General features: G+C 36.8%; 1 protein-coding gene across 9 annotated transcripts in view; it reads left to right on the top strand.

Annotated features, from left to right (window-relative positions):
- LOC143036819 (prohormone-4) overlaps nt 1–27,500 on the top strand; it is a 332,335-nt gene that overhangs the window by 174,196 nt on the left and 130,639 nt on the right. For 4 of the 9 annotated variants that reach the window (XM_076204644.1, XM_076204673.1, XM_076204653.1 and 1 more), the window contains one exon: nt 1,372–1,395. In XM_076204644.1, the coding sequence (XP_076060759.1) occupies nt 1,372–1,395 (24 nt within the window). Of the gene's footprint in view, nt 1–1,368; nt 1,396–9,600; nt 9,709–27,500 lie in introns of all 9 variants that reach the window. The other 5 variants (XM_076204617.1, XM_076204635.1, XM_076204663.1 and 2 more) reach the window with 3 other exon arrangements.

The following is a 27,500-nucleotide window of genomic DNA, read 5'->3' as shown; positions in this document are numbered from 1 at the left end:
AGTAAATAGCGAAATCAGTATTGGAATTTGTAACTACATGACAGAAGAAATTAAAAGCTATGCTCTTATGTTTGTAGACGATGGAGGGACCATGAAGGGAATAAATGGTGAGAAGAACACAAACAAGTATAAAAAGAACTTGGCAGAATATATGACTGAAGCCTAGTTTTCAAAATTAACATCATGGCAAAAAAAAAAAAAAAAAAAAAAAAAAAAAACCCTAAACAAAGTGGGAGTGGAATAATTACAAAATAATTACAAAACCGAAAGAGGAGGGGAATTTGGAAGTATTTGTCAGAGATGATGTATTACCCATCCACCACCATCACCATCCTAATCACCACCAGCACTACCACCACCATGATATCGTCGTCGTCGTCGTCATCATCATCATCATCATCATCATCATCATCATCATCATCATCATCATCATCATCATCATCATCATCATCATCATCATCATCATCATCATCATCATCATCATCATCATTTTCGTCTTCTTCTACTTCACCATCATCATCATCATCATCATCATCATCATCATCATCATCATCATCATCATCATCATCATCATCATCATCATCATCATCATCATCATCATCATTGATTCATGTGCAAAACGAAGGATACATTTAAGCCACAAAAATACAAAGAGCATTAACTAAATCATTTACCAAGCAAATAAACTATAAAGAGAAAGAAGAGAAAAAGATGGCGCAGTGGATGTGTTCAAATCAACTAAAAGAAGGGAAGAGGCTCATTAGGATGATCTTCTGTTTTGGGGAGACAGAGCATTTACAAGTCTTGGTAAAAATTGAAAAAAGGAAAAACTGAATACGTGCCTAGAACAACCTAGACGAGGAGATAATCTAATGTAGAAGTATAAGGGATTTTATGGGTGAGTTTGATTGGTGGAAATGTACATAAAATTCCAAGGGTCTAGCTGCTTTCCTGTATATTACATTTAGGTAAGTACATACACACACATACACACACACGTACACACACACACACACACACACACACACACACACACACACACACACACACACACACACACACACACACACAGGCACACACACACACAGGCACACACACACACAGGCACACACACACACACACACACACACACACACACACACACACACACACACACACACACACACACACACACACACACACACACACACACACACACACACACACACACACACACACACACACATACACACGTAAACAATATTTAATTTCATTAGATTAAACATTTTTATGAATAACATAGAAGCATACTAACTTAGTTTTATAAATGTGATTTTATACTTAAGTCCCATATCAAATGCTATTCTACATATACAACTTTCTTTTTTACAGTTGGAGGATGGAATGACTGGCCCGGTAAGTTTTATCAGTTTATTTGTTGTACAAATATATTGCTTTCATGTGCCCAGACTACTCTGTTCTATTCAGTTTATTTGTTGTACAAATATATTGATTTCATATGCAAAGACTCCTCTGTTCTATTCTATGTGACTGTACCCTCTCCCATCCAATTCTCTGCTTTACCTCTACAATTCTCATTATGTAAATTTTCTAAACACCTACCATATCAATAAAAAAACTCATGTAAAAAAAAAAAAAAACCCGGCAACCAGTCTTTTTCCCTCCACCTCACTTACAGCTTATGAGTGTTGGTTGAATATTTTATACAATTGGTATCTTAACCCATTCAACTCATGTCAGCCGCTTGTGGTGTAGATACGAAAAACCGGATATGGTAGGTCTCGCGCCGGCCCGTACATCCGAATATCATCTGATGCGGCTTGACCGCACGAGGACTGACGTCATATTTTTTCTGGTGTTTGATCAGACATTTTGGTGTTTTATGATTTTTTGTTTTATTTGACCAAATGACAAGAATCTTCTCATCGGAGTTTAAAAGGTTAAGGACAAGTAAATTCCTTACTGACCATGTGACGAATAATTCTTTTATGACTAATATCTACTGATCACTTCTCATTCTTAGTATCACCGTGTTGTGCTACTCTTCTTAACTCTCTCCTTTATAAGTTTATGACTCTTTCCATATCCGTGATAACAATTCTTGAGGGCGATACTCTCCCAAAGGAAAGAAGCGCTGGTTATTGCTGTAGTAAAAAGAACGTGAAAAAGGTTCCATTTTTATACTATGGTTCTTTGTATAGTAAAGTTTAAATTGACTCCAACAATGACAGATTTTCTTTGCACAGGCTTACGTGTATCAATCTAGGATCAAATATAGAATACAAGCACCTTTAAGTTATTTACAAAATTATCCAAAAACACTCAAACGAAGATGACATTTTTCAAAATGTATTTGCCAAAGCATTATAATTTCATAAAAACGTGTCACACGAATGCACTTACAGAGCCTGCGAAATAAATTTAAAAAACAAAGCAAAAACAGTTTGACATTCGGTGAAGAGGTATTTCATCACTTGTGGAGTTCATCTAAATGAAAAAAACAAACAAACAAACACGAGCTTTCACTTGATTCATTGTTCTGGGAAATGTTAATGCTTTGTTAGGTACAAAAAGTTTATACGAAGACCAATAAGAACAGGGACGATGAAAGAAGATATGGAACACGACAGGCAATGAAAAGACAGAACGAGAGTTATCTCAATGGCCCTGTATCCAATCGTCGTATATATAAAAGCCATTTCTAAGGCATAGTCATAACCCAGCGTCATAACGATTGTAAGGCCACTTCAGGTCTTGACAAACAAGTAGAGCATTAGCACGATTTAGTTCGTTTCGCAATAAACACTTCATATCAATGCTTTCGATGATTTATTTGGGTAGAGAAGGATTTGACTATGATAACATCCTTGTAGAAACATCCAAACATCATGAAATCTGTCATAGGATAAGAAAACAATACATTTATGAATACCAGACGTACACCGTTTTGAATATGCAATTATGGTATTTTTATAGAAATTAATTATACTGCCACGAGATGAAAGGAGCCCAAGTTATTTATAGAAAATATACCCAACATGACAGAAGGTGATTAGGTGGGAGTTCAAGCGACTACACCTGGAACACAAAGGAAAACCGACTCTCGGTCATTATATCATAAGGATGTTTTTTGTCTTGAAGTACAATGTCGTATTTCATGGGGGATGACAAAGATGACAGCAGAAAGAGTCTTGTAAAGGACTGTAGATAGAGGAATGGGAAATTCATATATACTCCTAAACTCCACTAATATCTGCGATGGAACTTCTGAACCAGCAGTGTTGTCCACAAACAACTGGCTCACCTTCCACCTCTCTCCACTTCCGCTTACTATCTCCACCGCCGTCCCCAACCCATCACCCTCGCATTTACACACAACCCTACCTTCATATTAAACTACTCACATTATCCTCATCCTACCATAAAACAAGCTCTACTGCTCACGTAAAAACGTTTGATCGCTCTATACCATATATCTGCATTCACAGCTCACAATTACTTCCTTCTCCAGATCCAGAAAAGCCCAAGAGACATCCTTAACTTTTACCAAAAACTTTTCACGTACTCTTAATCTTCCTTACTACGAAAATTTGACCCAAACTACCTCTTCCTTTCTTGAATTTACTTTGTTCCCCTCATAATCTACTTAATTAATTTGGTATATAGTTAACTGAGTGGATTATGAGGGGAACAAAGGGAAACATTTGGAGAAGGTTTGATGGGTCTAGCGCAAGCCAGAATGAGATGATATGGAAGACAAGCAATCATCCAGGCTGCAGGACCCACCTCTCCACGTCAATGATGGATCCAAAGGAAAAACAAGGCTATTACAGTTTGGTACTAGCGCCGTCGCAGACGTTGCCAGAGCAATGTTGTTATACAATAGCGAAATGAGTACGGGACTCCAACTCATGATTTTTTATTCAACGTTTACTCCTGAAGCCTTTCAGCGGACTATGTTACAGGTAGTAATGGGTTACATGGTAACATTAGCAGGGATGTCCCTGACCTGACCTATGGGAAGATTTCCTGTTGATATTGTCAAGGGCCGCAAGCTCCTACTTACCGTGTGTGACCACGTGGAGGTAGAGTAGGAGCCTTGGTGATGGAGAGGCTGTGTACTGTCAAGGAAAGACTTAAGCATTTGGTTTTCCCTTTCACCATAGGGCTAGCCAGCGGCAGTAACTTTAAGCGATAATAAACAAGCAGAGCAAGCATCCTATACTAGATACTGCACTAGGCGCATCACATCACCTTGTGCTAGCTATTACCCGCACACAGGGGAGGATAGGGCAATGGTAAAAAGCTTTTACTTGAGGTATGGAGATTGTGTTATGGTAGGATGGGGAGCGAGTGGCCATCCCATATCCCTTACTAATACTTAACAGACTCATCCCTTGAAGACTACTACATTTACATTTGTTTAATTTTCCTTTGTAAAGTGGACCTACGTAAATACTCTTTAATTTCTCCAGCACTTCCTCTCCCTTGAAAACTTATGAAACTATATCACCCAATACACTATAACTATTCCTCTATTTGCCAGACACTCCACAATTAAAATCCTCTAACCCAGGTGTTATTTTAGCTTTCATAATTTTCAATATTCTCTGCATAAAATTTTTTCCTACGCGCTTTTTGTTTTCTTATCCCATCATAATCATTTTCCTAACATTACGCACTGCCATAATCAACCCTTCCTTATCATTTTCCATATTCAACAGTTCTCTGCAATATTCAACTCAACTTCCCTTTACCGCTTTTAATACCATTAACCTGTCCATCTACTTTGCGTAAATCACCATCTCACTCTTCATTTTCCTATAAAACATCATTTTATGCTCTTCAATATTCTCTATCAAACAAACAGACTGCTTTACATTTACTCTCCTCTTTACCCACATCATGTTGAGCTTTGCTTCTTCTCTGTTTCTGTACCTCTGTCCATCTTACTTCTTACCTCCTACTTCTGCTCCCAGGTAGGCTTTCAGCCTGTCAGTCGGGCCAGCACACTTCTCCAGATTGTCCTCTCAAATCCTCTATTTTTCCTAATCCATTTGCCTCTAGGATTTCTTCAACGCCCTCTTTCCATCTTTTCTTCGGTCTACCTCTAGATCTGCTACCTTATGGTCTCCAGTTCCATCTTTTCTTTACAATTCTCTCTTCATCCATTCTCTCCACGTGCCCAAGCCACCTTAGTTGTGCCTTTTCTATTTTGCTTCTAATTGATTTTACTCCAATCATTTCTCTTATTTCATCATTTCTAATTCGATCTCTTTTGGTTTTATTTACTATTGCTCTCAACGTTTTCATTTCTGCCGACTGAATTCTGCTCCATTCTCTTGGTGTTAATGTCCAGCTTTCAGCAGCATACATTAAAATTGGTACCAAAACTGATTCAAAAATAGTTTTCTTTGCCTCCGTAGGTACATTTATATCTTTTAGGATAGGGTACAAGGCACAGACACCTCTACTGTACTTTGATATTCTTTCAGTTATCTCTTCCCTATTCTTGCATCCATCTTTTGTAAATACGCTTCCCAGATACTTAACACAATGTGCTTCTTTAACATTTTCATTTTCAATCATTATTTCTGCAATGTTATAATTTTCTTTTGTGATGGTTAGTATTTCAGTCTTCTGAATATTAAGGCTTAGTCCCGCCTCATTAAAGCATCTTTTCAAACAATCTAGAGCTCTTTCTAACTAATCTGTCGTTACTTCAGCTGGCAATGTCATCTGCATACACTAGTATATCTCCATCCCCTTCTCCTTGATCTCTTATTCTCTTTTTATACTTTTTAATAATGCTATCCATATATGCTATGAATAATAATGGGGACAAAACACTTCCTTATTTCACTCCTGTTGTTATATCAAACCGTTCATCTTTCTCATAACCAGTTCTAACAAGGCACGAAGATGGCTTATATGTACTCCCTATGGCTTTCTGCAGTTTGCTTGCCATTTTATACTCCTCCACTAAACATTTCCATATTTTGTTTCTTGGAACGGAGCCAAATGCTTTTGCTAAGTCTATAAAAGAACAATACAAATCTTTGCTATACTCCCAGAATTTTTCCATGACCATTCTTAAAATAAAAATGGGGTCAGATGTACTTCTATCTTTTCTATATCCAAACTGTTTTTCTTCTAGTTTCGACTCTATCACTGTTCTTGCTCTCTTTTCTAGGATTCTTTCATAAAGTTTAGCTACTTGATTGATGAGAGAGATAACTCTGTAATTACCACAGAAACCTGAGTCGCACTTACCTTTATAGACCGGTAGTATAATGGTCTTGCCCCAACTTTGTGGAATAGTTTCTTCTCTCCAGGCCTTGTTTAATATTGTGAATATCTTCTCTTTTAGGGCATCACTTCCCTTCTTTATCAGCTCGATCGGTAAGGCATCACATCCCGGTGCTTTATAGTTTTTCATCTTCTTTAGGGCTTCTTCTATCTCGTTTCTTGTTATTTCATCATCTTGGTCTTGTCTCTCTTCAACGTCCTCTTCGGTCTCTATACCTTCATCTATGTCTTCACCTCCCACATTCAGTAGGTTTTTAAGATAACTCTGCCATTTCTCGTTTATCTTGTTGGGTTCTACAATAACATTACCTTTGTCATCTTTAATGTTACGCACCATACTCTTATCTTTCCTATATGATTTTGCTTATCCAAAGATTTTCTTCTTACCACCTTTTAGATCTTGTTCTATTGTCTCTCCTAACTTCTTCCAAACATTTTGTTGTGCTGTTCTCTTCACTTCTTCTGCCTTATTTCTTGAAGTGACATATTCTATTCTTGTTTCAGGTGTTTTATGTCTCAACCACTTTCTTAGTGCCTTCACTTTTTCTTTTACTGCACACTTTACTTCCTCTGTCCACCATGGTGTATGTCTTTTCTTACTTCCTCCCACCATTTTTGTTCCTAACGTTTCATCTGCTACACCTTTAATTATTTCCTTCAGATCTTCCCAATCCTCAGCTGCTTCCTCTCTGAGATTAATTTTTTCATCTACTGCTACCTGATACTTGTCTTTTGTTTCAGCATTTTTTAATGACTGAACTTTGATGACTTTTCTCTTTTGTATTTATCTTTGCTTTATCTTCTTAATATTTAAATCTCCAATTAGAAGTCTGTGATCTGAATTTAGCGAATCACTGGTAGAACTTTCACGTTGTTGAATAATCTTTTATCGGATGTCAGCATGTAGTCAATAATGGACCTTTGGTCAAACTGATCAGTTAACTGGTTCCATCTGTATCTTGTATACCTATGTTCATCTTTATGTTTGAAAAAAAGTTCATAATATTTATGTTATTTCTCATGCACAAATCTATCAGATTTTCCCTTTACTGTTTTTCACTTCTCCAAAGGGTCCAATGATGTCCTGTATACCTCTTCTGCCCTGTCCTACCCTAGCATTAAAATCAATCATGATTATAGTGACATTATCTGGGTTCATATCAATGTTATCCTCCAGCATGTCCAAAAACTCCCTTTTGTCCTCGTCGATGTATCCTTGTTGAGGTGCATACACTTGATATGTAAAGTCTCTTTTACCTTTGATGTTCAGTACACAGTACATAAGTCTCTAATTGATCAATTTTACGTTTTGAATATATGGTGAGAGTGTTGGTCCTATTATAATTGCTACTCCATGTTTTCTTCTTCCTGTTTCAACTCCACTATACATCAAAACAAATCCACCACCTAAATATTTTTCTCTTTCCTTTCCAAACTGTCTTGTCTCCGCCATACCAAATAAGTCTATTTTTCTACTCAGCATCATTTCAATGATTTCTTCTTCTTTGTCCTTGTATGTGGCAATGTTTAAAGTTGCACATCTTATTTTTGGCATATTTCGAACTCTGGTCCATAAACGTTTCCTATTTCGTCTTCGGTTGGTCAGTCCTGGTTACGAGGCTGTCTCTTGAGTTTCTCGAGCAAATAGGTCTTTTTACGTCATCGGCTAGCTAGGCCTGTCATGACAACCCTCCTCTTTTATCCGGGCTTGGGACCGGCATGGGATTTAGATGTCATTCCCCATGTCCATCTACTCTGGGTAAATCACCATCTCACTCTTCATTTTCCTATAAAACATCATTTTATGCTCTTCAATAATCTCTGTCAAACGAATAGAATGCTTTACATTTACTCTCCCCTTTGCCAACATCATGTTGAGCTTTGCCTCTCCTCTGTTTCTGTACCTCTCATATGTTTGCCTTGTTTTATTTAGCAATCAAACCTCATAAAGTCGATTTTTCTTTTCCACCAACGCCTTGAGTTCTTCATCCTATCATATCTTATATAAATCCTTGGAAGGGAAAGATTTATATAAGAATTATTTTTAAGAATACCATCCTAAGAATATTACAGTGGTATTCATAGAACAATTCTTTCCTTGTATAAATTTTATATAAATCATTGAATTTTTTTTTTTAATACAGTGGTATTCTTAAAAAAAATTCCTTATATATATTTCTCCCTCCCAAGGATTTATATAATATTCATATAAGGAAATATTTTTTTCTAAGAATACCACCGTAAAAATCTTACGTTGGTATTCTTAAAAAATTATTTCCTTACATATATTTTCCCTCCCAAGGATTTATATAAGATTTATATAAGGATTTTTTTCTAAGAATACCACCGTAAGAATATTAAGGTGGTATTTTAAAAATCTTTCCTTATATAAATCTTTCCCTTCCAGCGATCTATATAAGATTTATATATGGAAAGGATTTTTTTAAGAATTGTACCGAAAGAATCTTACGGTGGTGTTCTTAAAAAGAATCTTTCTTTATATAAATCTTTCCCTACCAACGATTTATATAAGATTTGTATAAGATTTTTTTTTTTAGAATTGCACCGAAAGAATCTTACGGTGGTATTCTTAAAAAAAAAAATTCTTTATATAAATCTTTCCCTTCCAGTGATTTATATATATATATATATATATATATATATATATATATATATATATATATATATATTTTATTTTTTAAGAAATGCACCGAAAGATGTTCAGCTTTGAGAAAATTGAAGGTAATGAGGAACTAATGGTGCAGTGAAATGCGCGCAAACTAGAAACAGAAAACGACGAAATACGACGAAACGAGTCTTCAAGATGAAGCTTCACTTGAGATCAATTTGCACATTTAGTTTCTGTTTAATTAATTTTTTACTTTATTTTCCTTTGTCGATATTCTGCTTTCACTCATTTATTTTATATTTTACCACTTGAGATCAACTTGCACATTTATTTTCTGTTTAATTAATTTTTACTTTATTTTCCTTTGTCGATATTCTGCTTTTACTCATTTATTTTATATTTTACCACTTGAGCTCAATTTGTACATTTAGAATCTGTTTAATTTATTTTTACTTTAATTTCCCTTGTCTTTATTCTGATTTTACTCGTTCATTTTATATTTTATCCTATGTTGTTTGACTTTATTCTCTTTTACTCTAACTTTATGTTATATCATACTATCTTGTTTTATTATATTTTACTTTATTTCACCCTACTTTGATTTTATCTTATTTTCTTTATTTTATTACTTTATTTTTTGTTGTTGATCTCTCTATTTTTAGACTGGCACAAGAATAGATGGTTGGAAAGAGTTGCTGCTTCAAAGTTGAGGCTTACCTTCTCCCTGCTCAACTCTACGTCGAGTCCGGATATGCATCCTTCATCGAAGGGTAGCGTAAGATGATTTTTTTTTTTTTTTGCAGATGCCCCTTTCAAGGGTAGCGTAAGATATTTTTTTGTATATATATGAATATATATGTATATATATGAAGGGAATTTAAAGTAAAAAAAATGCTACGGTACCAAAGCATTTCGCTCATACTCGAATGGCCTTTGAAATTCTTATTCACTGTTTCTTAGTTTGCCCGCTGATCAGTCCATATTTTGTCTTGACTAATCTAGACTGACTCAAGGAAGGTGCTATTGTTGTTGTATTGATGATCTACCGATTTCTTTTTTTTTTTATTTGATCTTTCATGAAGTCTTTTACCTTCGTCGTATTTCCCATAATAGAATAAATGTTCTTATACGATATATCTATATTTCTGTCTTTTGTTCCATTTCATAAAAAAAAAAATAAAGGCAGGAAAGAAGTCAAACCTTGATAGAGAGAGAGAGAGAGAGAGAGAGAGAGAGTGTGTGTGTGTGTGTGAGAGAGAGAGAGAGAGAGAGAGAGAGAGAGAGAGAGAGAGAGAGAGAGAGAGAGAGAGAGAGAGAGAGAGAGAGAGAGAGAAATGAAAATGGCTATACTCAAACAACTAAATTCTTTTATAGTTTTCAACAAAACAAAATTAGGACTATTTCTTCGATACCTAGTTATTTCTAGCCTCTCATATGTTTGCGCCTTAATTTTGTTACCATCCACAAAATTAGTTAATTTTCTGGATGTATATATATTTCTATAACACCGGAAAGATACTCTGGAAGCACTAAGACGTTTAAATGTAATATAAATGTAGTATAAATTATCTTGTTTCTTTCATTCTTTTTCCCCTTTTTTCTTTTCCTCTCTCTTTCATGTTTTCTTTATTTTCATTTCCATTTTTTTCTTTCATTTTCTTTTTTTCTTCTTTCATCCTCTCTTTTTTCTTTCCTTCTTTCATCCTCTATTTTTGTATGTTAGTTTCTTTGCCTTTTCCTACTTTCATTCCCTCTTTCTTTTTCCTTTCCTTTTTTCACCCTCCCTTTTTTCTCTCTTTCTTTTTCTTCCTTCGTTTCTTCATTTCTTTCTTTTCCTTTCTTTCTTTCACATACTCCTTTTATATTCTCTCCTTCATTCTTTCTTTCAAGATGTTTTTCGAAGTTAAAGTGTATCTAATCTTAGCAAAAAAAATTCTTTCTTTCTTTCATCTTTTCCTTTTTCTTCCTTCGTTCCTTCCTTTTTCTTCTTTCGTTTCTTCCTTTCTTTTCCTTTCTTTCATTTCCTCCTTTTTACATTCTCTCTTTTATCATTTCTTTCTTTCAAGACGTTTTTCGAAGTTAAAGTGTGCCTAATTTAGCAACAATTTTCTTTCTTTCTTTCATCCTTTCCTTTTTTTTCCTTCGCTTTTTCCTTCCTTTTTTCCTTTCTTTCACTTCCTCCTTTTACATTCTCTCTTTCATTCATTCTTTCTTTCAAGACGTTTTTTCGAAGTTAAAGTGTATCTAATTTTAGCAAAGGCCTAACAAAGCGTCTATCAGAAAGAATGCGATTCCCTCCAACGATACGCACTGGGCCAAGAGGAATTGAAGTTGACACGCAACAGATTTGCATGCATCGGAACTAAAAGCGGTTTTCAGAGGCAATCACTGCCTGCTTCAATTTCTTTCCAGTTCATGTAACTGGGAAAATGGAAGTGAAAAGCACTTACAAAACAAAATAAGTCAATGAAATTTTTAAAAAACTACTACTACTACACACACTACTCATACTACTAACAATAACAATAATAACAATACTACTAACAATAATAGTAAAAGTACTACTACTACTACTACTACTACTACTACTACTACTACTACTACTACTACTACTACTACTACCACCACCACCATCCCGTGTAAAAGTTGTCCCTCTTCATATTTTGGTGAATATGGTCGCGGACTTAATAAAAGGATAAATTAACATGAAAATGACGTAAAAGCCCATAGGACATCTAGCTCCATAGTAATGCATGTGGATAAACATGGCCACCTTCCAGACTGGAACAACACAACCGTTTTAAATAAAGGATCGTCCAAGAAACTAAGGAAGACAATTGAGGCAGCATATATCAACACTAATAAAAACATTCACCATAGAGAAGGCTTTATATGTTTAGCAAAAGCCACAAGCTTATCAATAATGAAATAATACGCAAATAAAATAACAAGCTCTCCGAAGCGTCCCATGAGATGACCCGTCCATGTATAAAATATCCTGTTACATTTGAGTTGTTAGCTTTGTGATCAAGACCCTGCGGGTCGAAACGTTAAAGCGTGAAATTCTCCCATTACTCCTCGTCTGCTTCTTCCACCTTCAGCCTTATATATATATATACTGTATATATATATACATATATATATATATATGTATATATATATTATATATATATATATATGTGCACGTGTGTGTGTGTACACACACACACACACACACACACACACATACACACACACACACACACACACACACACACACACACACATATATATATATATATATATATATATATATGTATATATATATAGATATATATATATATATATATATATACCATCCGAGTTGTTGGAGTGCTTTTATAAGTGCTTCTAAATACATTAAAGTTGATTTTAAACTGAATGATAACGACAAACAAGTGAGGAGTTCAATTTTTTATTTTCTGACTGATACATATTATCTGTCAATTGATACATTAAAATAATGCTTTGTCTTAAATGATGACGTGAAGTCATGGGGTTTTAATACCGCCCGAATTTAGCCATCTCTAGTTTCTTTTCCATAAACTTCGCCAGGAGTTTTCGTCACCATTCCCACAAACCGCTACACATCTTGAGAGAGGCATGCAATGTCAATAGAGAGTGGCTCGTCGACAATATTTTGCAGGTCCGGATTAGATAGATGCATTGTAAATGGTGGCTCAAACTTGCACTCCTCTTCAGGTGAAAGCCATTTGGTGAGCTGGTAGTTTCACAAGTACATAAGGCTTTGCCAAGTGGTCCTTTCCATTGAGTTCTACTTTATGTTAAACCAATATATTCCCTACACATGTGTCTCAAAGAAAGCTCATTCAGATATACATAAGAACATAAGAATTAAGGAGACTGCAAGAGGCCATAAGGCCTACACTAGGCAGCTCCGTATCCATACGTTAAGGACACTGAGTCTCATGGCCAAACGCTCTAGTGAGGCCTAGGGTAGCTTAATATTTTGTCAAATCACATTTCGCCAAATCGTGTTTCAACAAATAGCATAGAGCCAGATTCCTTTACTCCCGTTAGGTTAAGTTAGGTTAGATAGATGCATTGTAAATGGTGGCTCAAACTTGCACTTCTCTTTAGGTGGAAGTAGATCTGTTCGGCTCCTAACAGTCTTATCTACTTTGGGGGTCTGAAATCACGTACCTCATCCTCATACATAGTAATTTCTCTGATCTTCTTGATTCTGTTAATAGCTAATTTCCTGTTCTTCTGATCAACGTCTGCAAGCATTGCCAAAAGAACGTTTTCACTGGCAGGTTGAAGTATTTGCAGAAGATTGGTCTGTTCCAGATGTTTAGATCCATCCGTGCAATTCGGAGAAAATTTTATGTGAAACCAAATGGGCTCATAATATCACACGACATATCCTGTGAAGACATACAAGTCACTATTATTACTTTTTCTGTTGCCACTAAAATTGACATATTATGTCGGCAGTAGTGAGCCATCTTGAATGAGATATTGGCCTTGGTTTCATATGTAGATCATTGTCAATCGTACCACTTCTAATAGCATTGATAATTCTGTACAGGTAAGCTTGGTCCACACAGGTGGTGATGGATACGGAGGTGCCTAGTGTAGGCCTTATGATCTCTTGCAGTCACCTTCATTCTTATGTTCACATCTACATCTGGAGGAGGAGCTCCATTATCAATACATTGAAAGCCATTTGGTGATCTGGTAGAGTTTTACAAGTACATAAGGCTTTACCAAGTGGTCCTTTCCATTGAGTTCTACTTTATGTTAAACCAATATATTCCCTACACATGTGTCTCAAAGAAAGCTCATTCAGATATACATAAGAACATAAGAATGAAGGAGACGGCAAGAGACCATAAGGCCTACACTAGGCAGCTCCGTATCCATACGTTAAGGACACTGAGACTCATGGCCAAATCACATTTCGCCAAATCGTGTTTCAACAAATAGCATAGAGCCAGATTCCTTTACTCCGGTTAGGTTAAGTTAGGTTAGTCTGGGTTATTTTTGGTATGGTTGAATTGTATTAAATTATGTTAGCATTGGTTAGGTTGTTAGCTTAGGTTAGTTTATGTTAGCTTAGATTATGATAAGTTAACTTAGATTAGGGTAGGTTAGGGCAGGGCCTCTGACAAAACATAATTTGGTAAAATATAATTTGGCAAAATAAGATGTGGCGAATAAAATTTGGCAAAACATGATTTAGCGATTTTTTTTGGCAAAATAAGATTTGGCGAATAAAAAATTGGCAAAATAAGATTTGGCGAATAAAGATTTGGCAAAATAAGATTTGGCGAATAAAGATTTGGCAAAAAAATTGGGCGAAATGGAATTTGGCTAAATGGGAACTGTTCGATGAGTCGAGGCAGTGAGGGCAGCGAACAAAGCCGGCGAGACTTCTGGGCCGAAGAAAAATGGATTCCTTGCCATTAGCCTCTGATGATTGCAAATGCTACACATGCATGCAACAGGTCCCGTGGGGGTTACCTTCAATCGTGCAGGGATATAGAGAGAGTCAGGCGAGGAGAGGTGGAGGAAGAGAGAGTAAGAAGAGAAAGAGGAGGAAGAAGAAGAAGAAGAGGGGAAGGACGAGGAGTGTAGGAGGAGAATTAGGGTTACTCGGTGGTTGAGAATCTCTGAAAGAAACCTGAAAAGGTATTTGTCAGCAATGACCAGCTCATCTATCCTTGGGGTACGATATCGCAATGAAGAGGTTGTGTCACGAGGGTGGTAAATGAGAGATTTGAGGAAATCAGTAGGATGAAATGATAAAGAACAACAGACGTTTAGAAAATGGGGCTATTGGGGGGGGGGGGGGAGCCGGTGAGCAAAGGAGGAAAGGAAAGGAAGTGGGGAAATGCATCTGTTTTTATATAAAACAAGGACACTAGGCTTGGTATATTTACCCCATTTGTATATATGTAACTGATATAGGACAGCGTTTCTCAACCTTAAGGTTCCCCGGAACCCTAAGGTTCCGCAAAAGGTCCCTAAGGGTTCCGCGAGAACAAGTGAGATAAGCTAATGCACTTTTGATTTATTTAATTTCATATACGCAATATAATTAAACACGCACGACGTATTCTTGGTTATTGTAATAATGTAATATAGACATCATCCTATCTAACCTATTATTACGATGAAAATAAAATGAGAAAGATATGGTATGTGTTTTTTTTTGCGCAGGGGTTCCTTGAGACATGCAATTTATTTTAAAGGTTACGCAAAGGTAAAAAGGTTGAGAAACGCTGATATAGGATAAGAGATATACTCGTATGGTGCCACCTATGTGATTTCTTTTATCTAACTTGACTCTTTGTTTGCTTTCTGTATAACTGCTCCAGCACCTGCCCTTCTCTGTTGTTCCATAAACCAATACAACTCTACGGAATACTTTGATTTCTTAATCTTTTATTTCTATGTACCTTTTTCTCATTGTATCCTATACTAAAAAGTAATTATCGTTTATCATATCCCACGTCTTTCTTAGTCTTAGTTGAACCCAGACGATTTGATTCAGTACAAGGCAAGGCATATTCTAAAGGAGATTATGCCATTATTTTTACTCGATATATTGTTGCATAATTACAAAATGTCCTAAAACATACTCACAAATGTTCTCGCAAAGAGTGAGTACATTTTGTGGGACACAACGTATATAAGTTTATACGCACATATGTGTGTACTTATATGCACATGTACGCATATACGTTTATAAGTACATATATGTACATACAAACACGTTTACACAGGGTCTTCTTAAAATGTATCTATTCTGTGTGTATATTTGTGAGCACTCTTGGGACGCCCTGTATCACGAATCTGCATGATATGAAAAGATTTCAGTTCAATATTGCAAGACAACTTAAATGTCAAGTATAGTCTTCGTAGTGGAATTAGGTACAAAGTCCTTCACCAACGTTATTGCAAGAAAACGTTGAACGAGCAATCGGAGAAATTTATTGCAATTAAAACGTTTACTTGTCATGCAAATCAAGACTTATTGCAGACAACACGATACGGTCCTCAAGGTTGACAAGCAATGCAATAGTCCGCAATCTTCTCGGAACAGAAAAGTCTTTAGTCACGAAGGAGCCTAGAAACGAAGCTTATGAGACGCTATCAAACAAAACTTATGAAACGCTATCAAACACAAATTATAAGACTTAGATTTTCAAAACTAAGACTTAATAATCCCCTGCAGAGCATGTCTATCCTTTGGAGGACGATGCAGCTTTATGAGTATGAGAAATGTATCTCGTGCTGTGGTCGTATTGGAATGGCGATGTTACAAGGGATTACAAAAGGAGGAGCATGCCATCACGAGACCATTTGGTCCATAACTAGGTCGGATGCGAGAAAATATATGATAATTAGTCATATATATATATATAAATAAATGAAAATTATGATACTATAAAAATAAATTAAATAAATGAATATGTATAGTTAAATAATAAACAAACAGGTAAATAGTAAATAATGATAAATTGACAGATAAATAATAATAAATAAAAATCAAGCAAATAATAATAAACAAGCAGACAAATAATAGCAAATAAATAAACAAATAATATAAAATAAATGGCAGTCATTACAGCATCTTGCTTAGGTGTTTATCTAGACGAATCTTAAAGCTTCGAATTGAACTACATTGCACTGCCTCTGCAGGAAGTATATTCCATTCAAGTCAGTGTTATCAACTCGAGTATACTGATAAGGTATCAGCATTTAAATGCGACACTGGTCTACTATACAAAGGAGTCTGGAAGCCAAGAACAAACTACATCAATGTCAGAGAACAACAATCCAATACTCTAGACAAGATCTAGTCTACGTGGACGAGAAAAAAAGAAATCCTTGATCAAAGCAGATTGCGAGACAAAGCAAATATTTTCTATGCCTTTGGGACAACGAGAATAATAATGTATATACATATATATACATACATATATATATATATATATATATATATATATATATATATATATATATATATATATATATATATATTTATGTACATATAGTGTCCACTGCCTGCGATATTTTCTTGATTAATTTACTTATTTATCTATTTATCATCTATTTTTGCACCCGACCTCGTTATGGGCAGAAATATTTTTTTTTGGAATACTTCAACATCGTAACTCGTATACGACCCGATGGGACAAGAAATCTTGTTCCACCTCATGCCAACGGCTCTCACGTTTTTGAAAGACCCTTCCAAAATTTTAGCTCCGGCACCTTCGTCGTTGTTTCCCTCGAAAGGTTCCCCTCCCCCCCTCCAACAAATTTGTTTTTGTAGAATCCGAAGTTGAAAATACACAACCGAAGCTTTGGCTGCTTTATTCCGACTCTCTTATCTACACTCAGCTGGCCACCACGTCACCTCGGTTCCGTAGCTTCGAAACCCGACACAAACAAACAAGTGGTTACGACCAACAGCTACTAACGACCAATGGATAAACTCGTGACACACGTCACAGGTTAGGAAACAGGTTGTCATGGAATAGGGCAGTTGGGAGAGCCCTGAGCAAGCCATATGCATATATACACATCCTATACATACATACATACATATGTGCCCGCCAACTGCCATACGTACATTACAGTTTTCATTGTTCATGCACCTCGAGGACGGCCATTTCTTTTCACCCCTTTGCCCCTGGAGGAGAAGACTGTCCTTCGTATATTGCTCTCAGCCGACAGTGAGGCCTCGTTATCCTTATATATTCTGCAGGATGAATGGCTGCCCTTAAGGATACCTTCCCTTCCTTCAGGAGTTCACATAATCCTTTCCACCTCAACTGTTATAACCCTTTTTCTGTGGCTTATGATTTTAGGCATTTCTTTTTCTAGCTTTCTAGCTACAACCAGGTAATTTAATTTAGTAAAAGAACTGAAAACCATCTACAGTCTACGTCGATTAGTTCTTCCTCTACATTTTGCTACTAATTTAATGATTTATTCTAGCTGCAAATTAGGCAATTTCATTCAGTTTAGGAAAATCTCCCGATGCAGAGAGAGGATATATATCTTCTTGTTTACATATCCCGTTTACTGGAGTGTCTATAAAAACCCAACTTTCTTGTTACCTGTTCTCTATAACTGTGCTGTTTTTCCGAGGGATGCTTGAGAAATATCCCACTATTACCGTCACTCTCAAAGTATAGCCTGTACATTTCAAGTTGACTATCAGATATTGAAATTGTCATGGCCGTCACACTAACAATTTTGGCAAGATACATACATCAATACGCCTACGTCTTGGTGGGAATCACACCTCGCGTTTGCAGGGCATGTTCTACCAGCAGTGATTGCTTCTACAAATCGATGCAAACAGAAAAAATATACATACATTCAGTTGTACGTAATCAAACGAGAAATTGAATTTCTATTAAACGCTTTGTAATGCTGATGTAGAAATAAAAGGATGAAAAAGTAGTGTCAACTTTCCTATCAGCCAGTTTCTATTGTATATTCACACGTTACCTACCTCTGTGTTTATGACAGTAAATATATATTTCCAACTCTTTTTGGATGTCAGACCCTGACTTTGATCTTACAAGAACACTCGAGGTCAAAGGTCCTTATGCCAAGTAACTACCGCCTGGGACATTTCCCTGTGGGAGGTAAAGGCGACGTACAAAGGCAAATGCAATAAACACGACGTAATGTCGTTCGATGTCGTCCACCTTTGGGGCCTTAAGGGTCATGTTACCTTGGCTCGAAGTTCCTCCTTTCGGATTGGGTTAGTTTGAGTTTTTCTTTTCCTTCCAACCGGGGAATTGCATTTGTTCTTCTCACTTCCTGTTTCTCTCCCTCCCTTTGTCTTGGCTTTTCTCTCTCTCTCTCTCTCTCTCTCTCTCTCTCTCTCTCTCTCTCTCTCTCTCTCTCTCTCTCTCTCACTTTATGCATGTTTCCCCAATTGCTTCGAATGAGCATGTCTCTTTGCGTTTACTACTTCCCCCTTAACTCTTTCTCTTTCTTTCTGTCTTTCTTTCTATCTCTCTTTCCCTTGCTATCTCTTTTTATCACTATCTTTTTCTTTCATTATCTCTTTCTCTCTCTTCCTTTCTCCCCCCCTCTCTCTCTTTCTCTCTCTCTCGCCATTCTCTTTCCCTCTCTCTCTTTCTCTCTCTCTATATATATATCTATATATCTATCTCTCCCCCTCTCTCTATATCTATCTCTCCCTCTCTATATCTCTCCTATATCTCTCCCTCCTTCCCTCTCTCTCTCCCTTTCTCTCCCTCTCCCTCTCTTCTCTCCGCACGAGAGCGCGTGTGCATATTTGTGTGTGTGTGTGTGTGTGTGTGTGTGTGTGTGTGTGTGTGTGTGTGTGTGTGTGTGTGTGTGTGTGTGTGTGTGTGTGTGTGTGTGTGTGTGTGTGTGTGTGTGTGTGTGTGTGTGTGTAGGTTAGCTTCACTGCTACTAACACTTCAGTAAGTCACTTTTTCATCTGTTGGCCCCATACCACTCTCGTAGTGTAATTTCTAGTCCAGTTCCATTAATCAGCTCGAAGGTGAATTAAACGTATTTTTCTTTTCTCTTTTCTTCACTATCAGTTACACTTGGTTATTCAAGCTACACCAAGGGACTCCCACCTGGGATCCTCTTACACCCACCAAGCCAAGTCTGCTCCGACGTCACAATTTAATTCATCCAATAACTTTGAACGTTACAAATAAGTGCCACCCTTTTAGGGCGTGACTTTACCTCCATGCACCAATAATTTTTCTCCTCCTCCACCCTTTTCTCCAATCAGAAAGACTGTTATACTGTCTCAAGCAATATTGTTTACGCAAGCAATTTGTCGCAAGCAGAACGAGCTCTGTGTTTACATTTAGTCACATCAGCACCTTTGATCACCGCTCCAACTAATGTTTACAAATACAAGACGGTAAGCTAGAATAAGCAATTCAGCAACTTGCCGTCGGCCATTGTATCATAACAACTGAATATAAAATTTACATATCGTTTCACCTAACCCTCGATCTACCTAAATGTCTACCTCTATCTACGGGCCTCTTACGGTGTGTGTGTGTGTGTGTGTGTGTGTGTGTGTGTGTGTGTGTGTGTGTAGGTACAGCTACACAGAAAACTATCGTTAGTAGGGGTGTCGAAACATTCGCTAATGAACATAACCTTAGGATACCGAAGGGTTGGTATTTCTGGGGTTCGAATTGTTCGAATTCCTTCTGAATGAATATGAATCGAATAATAGTTCCGGAGTTCATATGGATTCACTATGACATGATAATCTTATTTCCGATGGAGACTTCAACTTGTCTCAAATAGTTTCGTTGTTTTGTGTCAAAATGATTAGCGTGATTTACTAACGACAGTTTTCTGTGCAGCTGTACATGTGTATAAAATGCAAGTTACGTCGCATTTAAGCGGCCGTACCTCGTCTTTTACAAACATAACTTTATACTCTTTTTATCGGTTATGATTGGTGAAAGTATATCCCCCATCTCACCCAAGTTATAAGTACCCTTGCAGCTAAGATTTAGTTGTGGAGATCTTTCCTTGGACCCCCAAATTGGGCACCGAATCGAGGGAGTTTTGTGGGAGAGACATTACCCAAGCTCAACGCCCCAAGGCCCGTATTCAAAGACTATCAACACACACCCTTCCATCCTAAGGTGTGGATCGTGAGGCTGGCAGTGTACGGAGACGGTCTAAGACATCTCTAATATCATCATCATCATCATCATCATCAATATCATCATCATCAATATCATCATCATCATCATCATCATCATCATCATCATCATCATCATCATCATCATCATCATCATCATCATCATCATCATCATCATCAATATCATCATCATCATCATCATCATCAATATCATCATCGTCATCATCAATATCATCATCATCAATATCATCATCATCATCATCATCATCATCATCATCAATATCATCATCATCATCAATATCATCATCATCATCAATATCATCATCATCATCATCATCATCATCATCATCATCATCATCATCATCATCATCATCATCATCATCATCATCATCATCATCATCATCATCACCACCACCACCACCACCACCACCACCACCACCACCACCACCACCACCACCACCACCACCACCACCACCACCACCACCACCACCACCACCACCACCACTACCATCATCATTGTCCCATCTTTATTTTCTTGTTCGTGAATTCTTTTCATTTCGCCACGTCCTCGTCTTCGTGGGGAGACTTCTTGCAGACTTCCAAAAATACTCGAAATATTGTTCTTCCTTTCGGATTTCATTTACAACTATTGGGTTATCTTTCCTGCCTCGAGTTCTTTCGATATCTTAACGAAGTTTGCTTCCACGATTCACGACCTTCCTCACTTATTTTCGTCTAAACCTTCGACTTTTTTTTCTCATTAGTAAACAAAAAAACTCAAAGACCTGTTCTAATTTAATGAAGCCTTCTCTGGTCCATTGACACATCAGATGAACTTTACTTTGACCGTGATATCTCTCGTAGAGCGCTTTTTGTTTTGCTTTGTACCTCGCGAGCTGCGGATTCCACTGCGAATTTCACGATTGATTAATTGATTATCTGTGTCTATTTCTTGCCATGGAAGGCCGAGTACGTAGGGCAAAGGTGATGACCTTGGTTGCAGCTAAGAATCTCTTGGCGTAATTTTTCATTTGTTAGTTTATTTATTTATCTATTTATCTATTTATTAAACTCATATGGTAGAGGGGAGTGGAATATATAGGAAATGGAATAGGTGGGGATAGTTTCTATGACTTTTTCTTTTTGGCTACCCCCCGTGTAAGGGGGAAAAAGCCTTTGGTATATGTATTTATGTATCTATTTATTGATTGATTGATTTATTTATTTATCTATTTTTTTCCCTGGGCACTATCAGCAATTCGAGGTCAAGGGATGGTCGAAGCAGTTGAACCAATGTCACCAGAGTCCTTTGAGATGTCGACATATTCCATAGATTCGTTATCTTCTTGTACAATTCCAGAGGATTTTCTTCAGCTGAGGAAATGACCCTCATTGTAAGATAACTGACCCTTTAGCTTCCTGGCGTTTCCTCCGTCCTTCTCAGGTGACCAAAATCGCCTGGCGGCTGGCAGAATGAACTTGCAAATTGAGTTAGTTAATATAAAGCGACCAAGATTTGATTTGATTTGATTACAGAAAAAATATCATTACTGCGCATATAATAAGCAACTCCGTTATATTTCTCTTCCAAACGGTTTTATTTCAATGACTGTTAAGTTCTGCTTTTATTGTCACTTGATTATCAAGTCGAAAGGAGCCACTGTGAGGAATCCTTTACTATCTTTTAGCTGCAAGGAGACATTTAGGACAAATGAGTACTCGTATAATCATTTCGGTTTAGTGACATACATTGTAGATCTTATTTTGATAAGCAAGAGGGAATTTGATCATATAAATGGTAACGACTTTTGGCAAGTGTTTGGTAGGGTTCCTTAAAAAAAAAAAAAAAAAAAAAAAAAACAGAAACACAATAGGCAAAGGTAACAGGACTTGGATATTAGTTATTCACAAAAACTTTCTGTTCAGTCAAGTCTTGGACCTTCTCCGTTCGTTCGAGAGGCTTTTCAAAACTGAATGAAATCGCCCTACGCTAGTCAGACCAAAGAGCTCATACTTCCTCTACGAAGGAGTGACTTTAGATGCGTAGAACACTAAGGACAAATCCATAATTCTTAATTTACTCAAACTTCCGCAACAATGATTATCCTGTTGTGCGCATCAAGGCCTTACATGTGAGGCGTCACGCGATGACGCAACATTCGTTCCCTTCTCCCAAAAATAAAGATGAAATTCTCTTGGTGCCCAGGATCTTTATTTATTTTTCTTCCTTCTGTTCGCCTTTCATTCCTCCCCCCTCGCGCAAGTGTTTAATGAAAAGCAAACACGGGACTCGCTGTGTTACAAAGTCCGCGGAGGATCTTCATTTCCGGCACCCTTTCCTCCGCAGGGCCACAAACACGTACAAACGAACACACACGCACACACACACACACAAAACACTCACTAAGTGGTGCCGTACTCGACCATTTATTCAGAGATCTGAGTTCGAGTCCCCGTCAAAAGCAGCAAAGCATCACTGTACTACGAGCCGGCACTCCAAATCTGGTAGCCAAGGCGTTGTATGTGTGCGTGTGCGTGTAAGGTCACAGCATTAACCATAGATCGGGCGATAAAGGAGCTCTGAGCTCTCTTCCGGGAGGGTAATAGCTGTCGATCACGAGTCCAACACGTGACTGAGGACCGTGGTGAATCGCAAACACACAAAGAAACAAATGCACGCAAACAAACACACGTACGCACTCACGGGCATTTTTCTCCCCCTTTTCCACTTCGCCTTGGCCCTTTTGTGTCTGCTCTGCTAGTTCCCTCACACTATCAATTTAACCTTCCTGTGCTTTGCTTCTGTCTATATGTCTGTCTTTCTGTCTGTCTTTCTGCCTGTCTCCTTGTCTCTGTGCCTGCCTGTCTGTCTCTCTGTCTGCTTATCTGTCTGTCTGTGTTTGTCTGTCTGTTTTTCTGGCTTTGTCTTTATCCGTTTGCATGTGTGTCTGTCTGTCCTTGCTTACCTATCTGTCTGTCTCTCTACCCTGTGTCTGTCTGTCTACTTGTATGTTAGCCTATCTTTCTGTCTGTCCTTGCTTGCCTGTCTGTCTGTCTCTCTACCCTGTGTCTGTCTGCCTACTTGTATGTTAGCCTATCTGTCTGTCATTCTTTGCCTGTCTGTCTGTCTCTCTACCCTGTGTCTGTCTGCCTACTTGTATGTTAGCCTATCTGTCTGTCTGTCAGTCTGTCGCCTCTCTCTCTCTCTCTCTTTCTGCGACATTCTCATTCTGACCTGCACACTCTCTACCCAGCCCGAGGGATCCACTTGCTTCTTCGCTGAGATAGAACGTGGGTGGCGGGTGGTTCTACACAGTACAGTGTGACAAGCTGCACCCCACTCACTCATTCATACTATAATCCCAAAATGCCGTACGTTCAACTAAATAAAAACAACGGACGTTTGCCATAACAAAACCTTTAAAGTGTGACGTGGGTTGAACAACGGATGTTTGCCATAACAAAACCTTTAAAGTGTGACGTGGGTTTGAGTGAATTCATCGCGATCTAACTTAACGTCCGTTAGTCCCAGGACCGTTCATCAAGATTCGTTTCCTTCGATCGAGTAGCTTCGCCAGGTGGCCAACAGAATAAACGACTAAATTGGTAAAACGTAGAGAAAGGATTGGTATATTGTCACCCATGAGGATGTATACCGCATTCATTACCTACCCCTATAAATACTTTTCCTCAAAACATCGATGCTGTGACAACACGACATAATCTCAGTTTCAACAGCTGTTGGTAATACTATAGAGGGGAAAACTTAGGATAATTGGTCCTTGTAACAAGCTAGTGAATTTGGTTAACTGTGATCCCTTTTGTTAATGTAGTGGTTCATGTTTGACTGTGACCATACAGGTTATAAGTCAAACATCTGGACTCAAAAGTACGGACAGATTCCGACCCTACCTGAGATGATAAATCCTAATTCTTGTATTCTCCCAACCTTGCAAATATATTCGACTGAAATAACGCCAAAAAATAAATAAAAAAACCGTTGGTGCCATTCATTTGCAGGCGCTTAAAATGCCAAATTATTGGCGAATTTTCAAATCCGGCTGTAGAGTACAGGCATGCGCACAAGTGCGTATATATTATTGACACATCGTTTGTATCTTGAACAGATTAGATAATATATATGTATCCAACAGAAAGCATAAGTAACACAAGAAAAAAAATAAAAAGACAACAGTAAATAAGATAAGAAAAAAGTAAACGCTTTATTGTATTGATACGTCACCAAAGCACATAAAGATAACATCATTTGTATCACAAAATGATCTCAATAGTATATATGTATATGTATATGTACAGCATATGTATATGTATATGTATATGTATATGTACAGCATATGTATATGTACAGTATATGTATATGTATATATGTATATGTACAGTATATGTATATGTATATATGTACATGTACATGTACATGTACATGTATATGTATATGTATATGTTTAGGTACAGTATATATGTAAATGTATATGTATATGTATATGTATTTGTTTAGGTACAGTATATGTATACGTATATGTTTAGGTACAGTATATGTATACGTATATGTTTAGGTACAGTATATGTATACGTATATGTTTAGGTACAGTATATGTATACGTATATGTTTAGGTACAGTGTATGTATACGTATATGTTTAGGTACAGTATATGTATTATATATATATATATATATATATATATATATATATATATATATATATATATATATGGCGGTCCAGGATCGATCCCCGGTAAATATAAAAGCACTTTCATGGCTTTCTAACCCCTCCCTACAACGGCGGACATGAGAGGTGCAGTAGACCCTTGTCGGGTATATATACTATCACCTATTCAGTACAGTCGAGCTGATTATAATGCTCTCAGATTTCATTCACAACCACAGCCGTTCCAACAAACCAACGGCAACTTTACGTGCAACTTCTCAGCATACATACGTACCTTACATACCCGGATTAAGCCAAATCGGCATAAATACAATACTACAAGGAAAATCTTGTCTGAAATTCTGTTGACAGGAACATAAATGAATCCAGTTATATAAAATGTACTTTTGATAATGTAGTAATTTAAGAAAGATCTTGGAGAATTTTCTAAGTGACAAAATTGCTTAGAAATATTGAAGGAGTATAATGGCATGATGAAGACTTTGGTAAAGGTAGTCATTGTGTGACCTCACCTTGTTAGTTACCTTGTCTACTTTTTGTATTTGTATTTTGACCTTTTATTTTTCTTTGTACCTTGAAGATATCGTAATAGAAAAAAAGGTCTATTGTTACCTAATATCCTGTTATTTTTCCTACAAAATATATATATGCGATTTCTTCTTAGCATTTTGATAGTGATAACCAGAGCTTCTATCCTCGAAGAGTTACATACATAAGAACATAAGAATGAAGGAGACTGCAAGAGACCATAAGGCCTACACTAGGCAGCTCCGTATTCATCACCACCTGTCATCCCCATCCATAAAGTTGTCTAGTCGTTTTTAAAACAACTGATAATTTCAGCGCTTACTACATGTTTACTAAGTTTATTCCATTCGTCGACCACACTATTAGTAAACATGATTCTTACCTATTTCCTTTTTAAATCTAAATTTGTCCAGTTTATAAGCATTACTGCGAGTCCTGCCCTGTTGTTTTAATATGATGACCTTGTTTGCATCACCCTTATTAAAGCCTTTGATCCACTTGAACACCTCTATTAGATCACCCCGCACTCTGCGTCTTTCCAGAGTGTAAGTTGATAAGAGAAATATTTAAGGAGAGTAGTTGAAAGGGGAGATAAAACATTAAGAACCATCAACATTCTATTCTGATTAGAGGTTAATCTCTAATTACCAAAAGAAATTTGCTTAAAGAATAAAAGTGCAGAAAGATGAAATAGGGTTAACTATCAAAGGAAAAGAACATGTGAAAATGGACCCCTTCTTAGGGTCCGTCCTCACATGTTCTTTTTCTTTGATAGACTCGCCGGCAACTGCCAATTACAATGGATTACAAAGGCGGAGCATGCCGACAGACCTTTTGGTTCATAACAAGGTCAGATGCAAAAACAAAAAAACAAAAAAAAAAACAGGAAATATATTTAAAAAAGGAAATAGATATATAGATAAATAAACAAGTAAATAAATGAAAAAATAAATAGATGATAATAAATGACAAACAAACAGATAATAGATATATATAGATAAATAAATAAGTAAATAAATGAAAAAGTAAATAGATAATAATAAATGACAAACAGATAAATAATAATGGTTTATACTAAATCAATGATAAATAAATAATAAGAAAATTAACAGATAATAAAAAGATAAATAGTAATGAATAAATAAATAAAATAAAACAAATGGTATGCATTACAGCATATTGCTTAGGCGTTTATCTAAATGAGTCTTAAAACTTGAGCTGCACTATATTGCGCTGTCTTTCCAGGGAATTTATTCCATTCATTTTTTACACGTTGTTTCTACCCACTTCCAAATTAAATCTACTTCCTCTCAGTTTGAGACCCTTATTTCTTGTATGGTTCGCAGTCAGTGTGAAAATTTGGTCACTTTTGATGTTATCAGAAAATAGATTCATATGTTTTAATCGATTTTCTTATGATTGATTTCTGATATTTGGAATTAGTTTTGTGGCTCGCCGTTGTATTTTTTTTCAATCCGTCAATGTCTCATGAGATTTGGTGACCATACGGAAACAGCATATTCCAAATGTGGACGAATTAACAATTTATACAGCTTGTTAATGACAGATGGACTTTTAAAATCAAAAGATCACGCAATCAATCCTACAATATTATTTGCTTTCTCTGAGGCGGGAATACACTGCTTAGATGATTTGAGATCATTACTGATAATTACGCCGAG

The sequence above is a fragment of the Oratosquilla oratoria genome, chromosome 2 (assembly GCF_046742065.1).
Source record: "Oratosquilla oratoria isolate Oo_2021 chromosome 2, ASM4674206v1, whole genome shotgun sequence".
In the NCBI taxonomy this organism is placed as follows: domain Eukaryota; kingdom Metazoa; phylum Arthropoda; class Malacostraca; order Stomatopoda; family Squillidae; genus Oratosquilla; species Oratosquilla oratoria.
This window is presented reverse-complemented; position numbering and strand designations above follow the sequence as displayed.